Here is a 12,109-nt window from a genome sequence, read left to right as displayed (position 1 = left end):
AATTTCAAATCTACGCAAGCTTCCTTTTCCAAAGTAGGAATTGGATGATCTTCCTTGAGAGGAAGAGACAGTAGCAGAGATTGATTAAAATCTTTATTTATGGGCTCAAACCAAATTAGTAGGTCAACTGAAATTAGAATACCAGTACTGTGATTTCACCTTTCTTGGGGGTCCAAGTGCCCTTCTCTATTAGAGAAAAATTTATGGAGCATACACAGAGAACTTTGGATTCATTTTCAGGGGATTCACTCTCCTGGCCTTCAGATACAGAACTCCTGAATCATTGTGTCTACTCTGTGGTGTTCAAAATATTACGTAACCTGACAGATTCATGTATTAATTCATTTGGCATATGTTTCTTGTAACGTAAAACTAATGTGTTAGATACTGAGGAGTGTATAAAGGTGGAGAAGCCACTATCCCAGCCTCAAGGGAACTTTCAGTCTCGTAGGTATTTTAGAATTATGCCAACACAGGTAACAGGTGTTACAATGTGGTAATTGTTTAAGTCTGGTACAAATAAAGCACTGGAAGGCTTGGACAGAGGAGAGCTTACATCCCAGATGATGTGTTTGGACAGAGCTAGACTTTCATATGTTCAGGAAGTAGTGCTTTTGGACAACTACTGTTTGCAAGACATGAAAGAGTACACATTGAATCCAGGACTGCTCTATATTGGTAGAATTTCTTAAGATTATTTTAACCACTTAAGTTATATGTGATTATTATAGAAAATTTAGAAGATACAAATGAGTGCATGTTTTAAAGACCACTCATTTGTGATGCCTGCATCATATGTATGTTCCCTCTTATCTCATTGTGCACATATACCCTCTATCATTTAACTGATCTTTCATGGGTGGGTTGGATTTCAGGAGGCAGAAATGGGAGACTGAGGCATTTGAGTTTTGTCTTCAGACAGGCATCCAATCTTTAGTGATTTTGGTCTACTCTGAAGGCTTAAATGTATTTGATACGAGAGACTTTTATTAAAATGAAGGTTCCTTGCCAAAGAAACCTAAGGTCCCAACTCTGGAAAACGTACTTAATGAGAAAAATGCAACAGTTTACAGAGTAGAATTAAACTTTGGAAATTCATGTGAAAATATTTGGAATGTATATTGATATTGGGAGGAAAGATGAGATTACTGATCCATCAAGATAAGCTTCTAAGGAACGGGAATGCTATGAACCTGGGTTTGACTTCTGGTACCACTGAGGGAAGTGCAAGTTCATACCACTCTTCCAACCAGTAAGGCAGAATAGCTCTCAAGAGCTTGCACTATTTTCTTTTCTTTTTTTTTTTTTTAATTTTTTTTTCAACGTTTATTTATTTTTTGGGGGACAGAGAGAGACAGAGCATGAACGGGGGAGGGGCAGAGAGAGAGGGAGACACAGAATCGGAAACAGGCTCCAGGCTCTGAGCGGTCAGCACAGAGCCTGACGCGGGGCTCGAACTCACGGACCACGAGATCGTGACCTGGCTGAAGTCGGACGCCTAACCGACTGCGCCACCCAGGCGCCCCAAGAGCTTGCACTATTTTCAATGGGTTCTTAACCTTTTTGAGCCATTAATTGCTTTGGAAGTCCAATGAAGCCTATGGACCTTCTTAGAATAATGTTTTTAAATGCATAAAATAATTTTTAGGAGTACCGAGGAAACTAGCTATATTGAAACACAGTTCTGTGTAGGTTGAATATCCCTGAATATAGGCCCTTTGCCATTTTTGGAGCCCTCTGGGACCTAGTGCTATGGTGGGCCACTGTAGTCATTCAGTTAAGTTTCATTGAATCACATGAATGGAAACTTGACTTTAACAACTAATTAAACAGTGATGGGACAGTAGCATGTTTTTCCCTTTTCTGAAAAATAGTTGTTTTTATTCAGTTTATAGGTATTGAGTAGTCAGTACTACAGTCAGGTATTACAGATAGGGTTGTGGGAATTTTTTTGTGACTCTTATTTTTGTGAAATGATCTCTTTACAGAAGAAAGATCTCTCAGATCCTTTCAATGATGAAGAAAAGGAAAGGCATAAAGTGGAGGCCCTTGCCCGGAAATTTGAAGAAAAATATGTAAGATTTCTCTCTTGGGCAACAAAACAACCTCACTGAGTGGGAGAGGTTTCCAGACATTTTTATGTTCCTTTAGTGGATTATCACCTAAACAAGTGCAGAGGTTGGAGAGAACAAAATGCGATTATTAGATAAATGCATGAAGGTACAGAAAATGCATGTGGCAGGCAGTAGTGTATGAAGCTAAATGGATGAATGAGCAAGAAGGGCCTTTTACTCCTAGAATTTATGCTTAGAATAAATATTATGATACAAAGCATACAAAGCCACTTAGTTCCTTCTTCTGTCTTAGGCCATTTTGTGCAGATAGAAATCTATTTTCAAAGGTCTTCAGGGAACGGGGTGTGGGGTGGGTGTAGGTGTGTGTGTCACTGTTCCACGCTTTACAACCTTGAGTCACTAGTTGATGGAGTTCAAGGCAGCAATTAATTCTATGTATCAAAAAAAGCATGTGACCTTAGAATTAAACATTAAGAGGGTAGGCCTCATGTTATATGTTCTTACCACAGTTACACATGGAAAAAGCACATGACCTATTTTAAATTTTAGGGTGGGAAGAAACGTAGAAAAGATCGGATACAGGACCTGATTGACATGGGGTACGGTTATGATGAATCGGACTCCTTCATCGATAATTCTGAGGCGGTAAGTCCTTACTGAAAATGTCATTGGAACCACCTTAGCTCCTACTGAAGACCGCCTGGAGGTGGGAATGGGGTCAGTGTGGGCATGCCGTCAGTGTGAAGAAGAAAGAGCTGGCCTGGTGAGAGAGGGAAAGTGACATCCTCGATCTGGCCTTGATTCCCTCACTGAAAATGGCCAGATCGATCCAAATACCCTGTAGCTTGGACATTTGTGGTTGACCAGAAGCAGGTCTTAGCATACTGTCTGAAACGTGACAGAACACCACAGTCGTACCTGCTCTGTCAAGACCCACTCTGCACCTTTGGACTTGAGTACCAGAACGTGTAGCTGACCATTTGTTTTCTCCCCCTTCAGTATGATGAGCTTGTTCCTGCTTCTTTGACTACAAAGTATGGAGGATTTTACATTAACTCGGGAACCCTGCAATTTAGACAGGCATCAGAATCTGAAGACGACTTCATTAAAGAAAAGAAGAAAAAATCTCCAAAGGTTAGAACAATACATGATTTTGGATTTCGGAATTGCTTTTTTCTACATGACTTTATAAGATCAGTAGGTGACTTACCAGAACATGTGCTGGTTTAGGTTGGCTCAGGAGATTGGTGGAAAGGCTTGAGCCGTGCCAAGGCCGACAGGTCACTTCTCATACCTGTAGTTGGGCAAGGTGCTGTGAACCTGGAGCTGTCTGTGCCTGTGTCCCAGCGGGCTCGGCAGCGATTCATTTCTCAAGGTGGTTTTAGGACAGGGACTAGGGCAGTGAAGAGTGTGGAGTGAGGGGAATTTGTACCAGCCTTGCTGTGTCTCTTCTGTGGACATGTAGAGGACTTCAGTTCCCAGGGCTGTCACCCCGACAAAACAAGTGAGCCTTAAGATAAGTTTATTTTGAAATCTACCTACCACTGCTTGTGTGTTTACAACAAGATGTAGGGCCTGCATACAGCTTACTTGAAGTAGAAAAGTTTCAGGCTACAGAATGGCCTCTTGCCTCAGCCCTGGGTGCTTCCAGGAGACACTGTCAGTGGGAATGCTGTGTTGACCTGCTGCAGGTCTGTGGTCCAGGGACTGGTCTGAAAGCTGTTGCTCTTGAAGGAGGTGAGGCAGCTCTCAGGATGTACCCCGGGCGGAGCAAGGCCAGTGCTGTGTAGTGCACTTGCTCCCTGAGTTAGGGAGCCGTGTAACTGTGCCTTGTCTTTAATTCTCAGAAGCGGAAGTTGAAGGAAGGTGGTGAGAAGATAAAGAAGAAGAAAAAAGATGACACTTATGACAAGGAGAAGAAATCGAAAAAGTCCAAGTTTTCCAAAGCCGGGTGAGAGGCAGCAGCTTCTTTGCTAGGACGAAATCTGAACTGTTAGGGCAGGACACCTGGGAGCTGACGTGCCCTCCTCCTCACAGCTTCAGAAGAGGCAGCAGGGCTTGGCCTTCCGTTCCCCGTCATGCCTCCCACAGTGCCACCGTGGGCAGTCAGTGCTCTCACATCTCTGTGTGTCAGACATCGGAGTTCGCTCTGTCCCTTTGTCGGTGTTGGCAGCTATTTCTGTCACTGTGTGACTGCTGATGTTTCTTGTTCTCTTGGGCACCCCTCCTCTGCCCCAGTTCTCCTTCTGTCTCTGCCACTTCCCTTGTCTTCTTTGGTCCTGCTTTCTTCACCTCACTCGGTCTCACCCCAGCTGCCCTTCAAGTTGCTGCTGTTCTCTGCTGCTCCTGCTTTTTCCCTTTAAATATTTTTCTTGCCCCCCACCACTTTTTTGCAACCTTTTATTTCAGCCTGGCAGTGGTTTTTAAAAACACATCGGATATTTAGCATTCTGTGACATTGTTCTGCTAACCTGTATTAAATCTCAAGCTTTGGTCCCAGCAAGAAGGAGCTCCATATGCCAAGAGGAGGGAGGAGGACTAACAGGGTGGCCCTGTGACTGAGGTTCCTGGAGACAGTTGCGCTGGGAGCAGGGGCAGTCTCTCGTGAATTTCCCTGTTGAGGTGTGCTGCAGCTTTCGTAACCAACTTCTTCCTTGCTTGCAGCTTCACAGCCCTCAATGCCAGTAAGGAGAAGAAGAAAAAGAAATATTCTGGGGCTTTGAGCGTTAAAGAGATGTTAAAGAAATTTCAGAAGGAGAAAGAAGCTCAGAGAAAGAGGGACGAAGACCATAAGCCCGTAGCGGTCTCGTCGGCGGAAGCTCAGGGCCTGCGGGAATTGGAGGGCACCTCTGACCCCTTGCTCTCGCTCTTCGGCTCCACTTCTGACAACGACTTGCTCCAGGCGGCCACTGCCATGGACTCGCTGACTGATTTGGACTTGGAGCAGCTGCTCAGTGAGTCTCCAGAAGGAAGCCCTTTCCGTGATATGGATGATGAGAGCGATTCCCTTGGGGTGGGACTGGACCAGGAATTCAGGCAGCCCTCTTCCCTCCCCGAAGGCCTGCCCGCGCCCCTGGAGAAGCGCGTTAAGGAGCTGGCTCAGGTATGGTGACACAGAATGGCCGGGCTTTCCTGGAAGCAGTTTGGGCAGATTGACACTGGTTCTGCACCACATGAAGCTCGCTGCCCAGAGCAACCCTTAGTGAGTTGGCAGTTTCGGTGTAAGCTTTTCCAAGCTCTCTTCTCCCGAGTGAGGAAACTGTGTAAGCTCTGACCATCAGGCATCATTTTTAGGGCTTTCATGGTTCTTTCACTCACGAAAAAAAAAATCTTTCTCCTAGGGGAATTTCTTTCCATTTCCTGCCTGTCCGTTCCTTCCTCACAAATGTCTTTCCTTTGGTGCAGTAGACGCTAATGTTGGCAGCAGGCAGCTGAGGCACAGATATGTCATTTTAGTAATTAGGTTTTGAAAAGTCACAAAAGTTTGCAAGTGTATGTTAAACCTAGGGTATGTGCTTAATTGCCACTGGGTTTCGGTTGCTCCCTGGACTTGCCCATCATTATTGTTAGGTAGCCATCACAGGACTACCTAATGAACGAGAAGGAGCTGAACCTTCATACTGTCTATATGAACCGTTAAGAACAGCAACGGTCTTTGGGCTATAGCAGCCTTTGGCAATTGGGAATTGATTTCTAGAGTGTTAAGAATTGTCAGTTCAGTTGTGTATTACTGACTATGAACCAAACATAGATCATTAGTTATGATGACTTGTAGTTAAGGAACATTTTACTTTGGGCATCCTGACTTATAATGCAACTGGTGGCATCAGACTCTAGCTTAAGTATTAAACTAGTGGTTCTCATAGCATTTCAGAATTACTCTTCTGTGTAATATCCCTTGTGTTTTATGACAGGGTAAAATGTTAACCACTGGTACAATGATTTCTTGTTTTGAAAAAGTTTTTTAGCACAACAGGTGAAGTAAATCAAATGTCTTACTCAGATCCCTAGTTCTTCCTCATTCACCTGTGTGCAGTGTTCTCTCTGAATGTGATGATTTAAATGAATTGTGTCATGTCAGCGTTTCAGAGAATATCTGAATAGGACGTGTAGGTGGAAGTAGTCGAATCTGAACTTGGCATGTTTGAGCATACTGTTCTGTGTTTGCTCTCAGAATTTATGTTTAAAAAAATTACTCTTGGTCATTCTCAGTCCTCCGGTTTGTAATCTAATTCTTTTGTAGCTTCTGAAAGTCTTGTTAAGTAAGTTGAGTGAGGTATAAGCGGCAGTAGCCAGTCGTGTTTTTAGAGAAAAGTCAAAAACATTCTTGGATGTGCCCCTCCACCCACCATAGGTAGTGTTCTAGTCTGATAACTTAGACTGATTATATTGCTTTCTTGGAAAAAGATGGACAAACTCCATGGAAACAAAATGGCTTAATATGAAGCAGCATTGGGTTGTGATTCAAGAAAGCCTCACTTTCTGGAGTCCATTGGATGGACCCTGAGCAAGCTGTCCTTCCTCAGTGACTGCCACGTTCTCTCTTGGGACAGTGGAGACAGGGTTCTGGACCCTATAGATACGGTAGGCTTGGTTGGGTTTTGGTGGGGAGGTGGTGACCAGGACAAATTGACATACTGAAAATGAGCATTCATATGTGAGATTGATACTTAAGTCATCACCTAGCTCTTCTACTATAAGAGCGTTAAGAACCTTTGGGAAATGGGATAGAAAATGGGGATTACCCATCATTCTGCCAATCTGAAAATTATTCTCAATTTGCATATTCCTTTCTAGCCTCTGTGTATATGTTTTTATGCAGTTGTAATTATAGTTGTGAATAATTGTTTCCTGCTTTCTTCACTTAATAAATATTATTATAAAGCCCTCATTACTTTTGATGGTTGCATGAAAAAGAAGGCTTATTTTTAGAAAGTTACTTAGTGCCATTCCAGAGGACCCCCAGGTGGTCCATTCTCACCAGGGTCCTGTACTCGGGCACTTGGAGCCTCCTACATGTGTGCTGAGTGCTCTAAACCCAGACCTCACTTAGACTCTGCTGGGAAAGCTATTCCTCCCAGGGAGAAAATGCCTATGTACACAAAAGTTGCATATAATTTCAAAAGCCATCCATGGATATTTGGATCCTTAATAAGGAGCCCTGTCCTCAATCTTGAACTGGACATTGCGTTTTTAAATTTACATTGAACTTGATGTACATAACTGTAACTTAGTAGTGTTACGTGTTCTCGCTTTATTTTTCACTCCCCTTGTTATCTTTTTTCCTCTTTTTTATTTTTATAAGATTATTTAGTTTTAAAATTTTGGCCTTAGATGAAACATGTATCAGTTTCTACTGTTACCTAAAAAAACTGCCCCAAAATTTAGGGCTTCAAAGAACATTTCATTTCTCCTGACTCTGGGTGCCTGGGTGGTTCCTCTTCTGGTCCTACCTGGCTCACTCTTGTGGCTCCATTCAGCTGACAAGTTGGCCGGGTGCTGGGACGGCTGGGGTGGCCGAGGTGGCCAGGACATCCGGCCTGTCCCTCCTTATAGTCTTTCATCCTGGGTTTCTTCAGAGCATGGCAGTTTCAGGGTGACATTTCAAGAGAATGAAAGTGGAAGCTGCAAGGCCCGTGAGATCTAGCCATAGAAATTCTGTGTTCACATCACTTCTCCTGTCTAATGGTTACGCAAGTCAACAAACTAGGTTGGAGGGTTGGGAAGTTAGAGGCCATCTCCTTGTGGCAGAATGCATATCCTGGGAGAGAAGGGGTCTGGGATCCTGTTTGTCACCTACCACGGTCCTATAAGCAGATCCTAATCTGGTATGTATCCATCCCTTAGGGAATAATCTTTACTCTGAGAAGGAAAAATTAGACTTTTAAGTTTATTTTTGAGAGAGAGCACGCATGTGCGCAGTGCACACCTGAGTGGAGGAGGGTGGAGAGAGACAGAATCCCTAGTGGGCTCCGCGCTGTGGGGCCTCAGACTCACTAACTGTGAGATCACGACCTGAGCTGAAATCAAGAGTCGGATGCTTAATTGACTGAGCCACCCATGCTCCCCGCCCCCCTTTTTTAAAGTTTATTTATTTTTGAGAGAGGGTAGATTTACTTTCTAACTATGTGATGCTCGAAACTTTGAAAAAATATATTTGAAAACTTAACTATATTAAAGAGGTACCCCAAGAAGGCCGCCCTGGTGGATGCCCAAGCAATGTTCACTGTGTTCACTATTTAGCCTGTTTTTCATTTCCTGTTTCTTTGTACCATATGCTCTTATGGCCCCAAAGAATCCAGTGATTTGATCTGATGGCTTTACCTTGTCTTCACTGAATAGGCCTTGATTGTGCCTTTTGTCTTGGTTGTTGGAAAGTTCACGTGTGTTGCCCCCTCAGGTTACTGTCTTGATGTAGTCTGGCAGCTACTCAGCCTGGTCCAGACAGATGAGCAGCTCTATTGACTAAAGCATAACCTGGGAACAATACTGAGAAAAGAAAAACAGAGACCTCATGTCCGTCACCCTTCTGCTCTACCTGCTCACAGCTTACTCTGTTATAGACGTAGAACCCCTGCCTCACAAATCAAGGCAGACCTGGATCCAAGGAGAAAAGGGTAGGAAAAAACCTAACCTGTTTTGTCTTTTTTAAAAAGAAAATCATGCCAGCAAAAACAGGTACAGTATATAAGGCTCTGACCTAGGTGCTGAGAGGCTGTAAGTGACTTTTCTTATAATTAAAACAGCTCATTAAAAGGCTTTTGGAACTATTGTAAACGAGCATGACTGGACTGTTTCCATTTAATTTCATTTCTTAGTTAATCTAGGATTGATGGATTGAAACAACTCCTTAAGCAAGGGTTTCTCTTCTTAGGGTTGAGGAACCTCACTTATTTCTGGAAGAGTATCAGATATAAATCCAGTTGTTCTTTTAGTTGGATTTATTTAAAAATACAGCCCTTGACTAATTACCTTCAGTATAAAACCAGACCCTCAGAGATATTATCTACACAATTGAAAAGGCATTGGAAAAATATCTTAAAAGTTGTATAGCCAGAAAACCTCCGACATACTGAAGAACTGCCTGATAATCTAAAAGTAAAATTTGAATGTAAACCGAAGCAGTTGATAGGTCTGCCAAATGGTGGGGCATTTGAAATACATGTTACAGTGATTAGATTGAATGAATACGAAAGTGCTTCTGGATCTTAGAAGTAGCAGTTTGTAAGCTTAAACAAAAGAATGACTCTCAAACTAAAATCATACTCTCAATATATTAGAAGTGCCAAGACTTCTGAATACTTATGAAAATGTAAGAAATCGTCAGGTGAATGGATTAAAAGTTGCAACCTTTCTTTCTTTGATTTCCATCCATCCATTTCACCCCCTTTCATCCTGGGCCTTTGCACTTCCCTCCCTCCAGGGGTTTCCAGAGGCTTGACTTTTGTGTATTCTCTGCAGGTTCTGTTTGTTGGTACCAAACTTTTTTCCTCTGGTTGCATTCTTTCAGTAATACCTGTTTGTTCCTTCATCTATGCACTTAGGCGACGTTTACTAAGCTCTTTACGTAATAGGCAGCTGTGGGAAATATATTGACAAATAAGATTCAGTTCTTGTTCTCCATGAGCTTGTTCTCTGTAAGTGGACCAGTAGACATGTAAACAGGTGGCTGTAGGACAGAGCAGAGTGAGGTAAGCTCTGTGATATTTGTGTGGCCCAGCAGATGGTCAGGTGGACAGCCAGACTTGAGGAGGTAAGAAACAAGCTCCTTGGGTATGTAGGAATCAGACTGGAAACCACAGGTTTGGCCTGGCGCAGTGGAGAGATGGCCTTACAGGAAGCCCAGGCATAGGGCTGAGGTGGGACAAGGGGTTGTTGAATTGTTGGATGGTGGGGACCCCCTGGAATATAGTGGAGAATGGGGACCATAAATGCCACATAAAGGAGTTTGGGTTTGATTCTGGGCTTGGAGAGAACTACCTAAGGGTTTTAAAGAAAGGAGTGGAAGGATTTCAGGAGGATGGAGTGTAGTTATTAGAAGTGGGGAACACAGGAGGAGGAGCAGAAACTGGTGGGTTTGGTTTTGGGTAAGTTGTGTGTCCATACCAGCAGATCATCCATTGACAGAAGTAATTGGAAATTCTAATCCAGAGCTTAGAAAAAAGGGTTTAGAGCTAGAGTGTTAGATTTGAGAGATCTACATGGGTTATGTGTTACTTTGAAGCTATGAAGGTGTAGAAGGTATTGGGAGAAGTTAGTTTTAGGTAGAATCTTGGACTCCGTCTATTATTAAGGAGAGCTAATGACAGAGAGGGAGCAGCCAGAGGTAGGAATGGGTTGCAGAGGATACAATGAGGGGAAGGCACATGAGGGGACAGGAAGGTGGAGGGTAGTTCTCAGTGCCTGTAGTCTCAGAGGGGTTGATCAGGGTTGATCGTTTGTTGTAAGAGGAGAATCTCACTGCCTTTGTTTGCCATCATTATTCTAGATCAAGCCTGATTTTAGGTATTTTATTTTACCTAAAGCCTTTGGACCAGCAACTCTTGGGTTTAGGTCAGTGGTTTTCAATCCCCTCTGCACATTAGAGTTACCAGGGTTACTTTTAAAGAGTGCGCATTCCTGGGCCTCATCCCCAGAGATTGTGATGCGATCTGGACCAAAGGTCTAGGGTGGGGAAAACTGCCAGGTAATTCCAATATGCAGCCAAATGTGAGAATCTATGGTTCAGACTTTTACTGTGATTGCTTTCCTGACTTGTGCACTTAGTGCCCTGGCGGCCCGCGTGGCTGACACGCAGGGTGCGTACTGTGTTCTCGTGGGAAGCAAAAGACTATAGGAGCCTGCTATGCCTTGTGTCAACAGGTAGGAAGGTGTGTTAGTGGTTAAGATGGTCTGGTAATAGAGTTTGTGATAAACTGTTAAGTGGATTGTGAGTTTCCCAAGAATTGCAATGTCCTTAAGTGCTAAAGTAGCACATTGTTATTATTTAGGGGTGAGGGGGATAAAGGTTTTCTAATCTTGCGGGTTTGTTGCAGTTATGATTGTTTTTGTACTGTGGAAGTATGGAAATTCCATCTCACAGTTGAGGTGATAGGGTGCTGGTCACAGGACGTAACCAGCTGGTTGAATCAAATGCGTGATGATTGCTTTGACTCTGTATGATTGACTTTTATGTGACTGCTGTTTCGAGTTCTGGAAGAATGGACAGTCCATAGATGCTTCAGCAGCATTTGAAAAAAGCCGGATATACCAATTTGGGAGCATAGGGTGATCGTAGGTGCACTTAATCTGGGATTAGGGCCGAGTGAGGATTTTATCGAATCGGCAGGTGTTCTGTAGGGAAGGACTGGCCTTGTGCCTGTGGGTGAGTGTGTGGTTGTTTGAGGAAAGTGCACTAACAGATGTTACTGTCTGCTGTGAACCAGGCTGCCAGAGCTGCTGAAGGAGAGAGCAGACAGAAGTTCTTCACCCAGGATGTTAATGGCACCCTCCTAGAGTGAGTATCTTTTGTTTCCATGTGTCTGCTGCTACCATGCCTGGGTTGTGCAGGCCAGGGAAATGGGTGTGGATGGAACTGCCTAAAGATGACTGCTTCTGAGAGAAAAAAACGGTGATTATTTTCCTTTAGTTTATTTATTTATTTTTAAGTTTACTTATATGTATTTTGAGAGAGAGAGGGAGAGCACAAGCCAGGAAGGGGCAGAGAGGGAGAGAATCCCAAGCAGACTCCGCATTGTCGGCGCAGAGCCCGATGTGGGGCTTGAACCCACGAGCTGTTAGGTTATGACCTGAGCCGAAATCGAGAGTCAGACGCTCACCCGGCTGAGCTATCCAGGTGCCCGTATTCTTTTTTTTTTTTTTTTAAAGGGGGTTGTTTACAACAAATATCTGTTTCCAGGAAATGGTAGGTCTTACTAACCTTGAGCAGCAGGTATTAATAGAACACTGTATATAATGATCATGGGCAGTTGGAAGAGGATTTCTTGGCAAGTATAAGATGAGAGAGAAAGTGTTGCTTGCTTGTGCAGAAAAGT

General features: G+C 43.5%; 1 protein-coding gene across 7 annotated transcripts in view; it reads left to right on the top strand.

Annotated features, from left to right (window-relative positions):
* UBN1 (ubinuclein 1) overlaps positions 1-12,109 on the top strand; it is a 38,928-nt gene that overhangs the window by 6,905 nt on the left and 19,914 nt on the right. For all 7 annotated transcript variants that reach the window (XM_047087419.1, XM_047087425.1, XM_047087422.1 and 4 more), the window contains exons 3-8: positions 1,989-2,075; positions 2,625-2,720; positions 3,075-3,209; positions 3,923-4,026; positions 4,740-5,178; positions 11,501-11,571. In XM_047087419.1, coding sequence (XP_046943375.1) covers positions 1,989-2,075; positions 2,625-2,720; positions 3,075-3,209; positions 3,923-4,026; positions 4,740-5,178; positions 11,501-11,571 — 932 coding nt within the window. The remainder of the gene's footprint in view (positions 1-1,988; positions 2,076-2,624; positions 2,721-3,074; positions 3,210-3,922; positions 4,027-4,739; positions 5,179-11,500; positions 11,572-12,109) is intronic.

Source organism: Lynx rufus, unplaced genomic scaffold, assembly GCF_022079265.1.
Source record: "Lynx rufus isolate CCGP_SWC_20201006 ecotype Redwood Valley unplaced genomic scaffold, mLynRuf1.p SCAF_23, whole genome shotgun sequence".
Taxonomy (NCBI): Eukaryota; Metazoa; Chordata; class Mammalia; order Carnivora; family Felidae; genus Lynx; species Lynx rufus.
The sequence above is the reverse complement of the archived record's forward strand: the minus strand, read 5'-3'. Positions and strand labels throughout refer to the sequence as shown.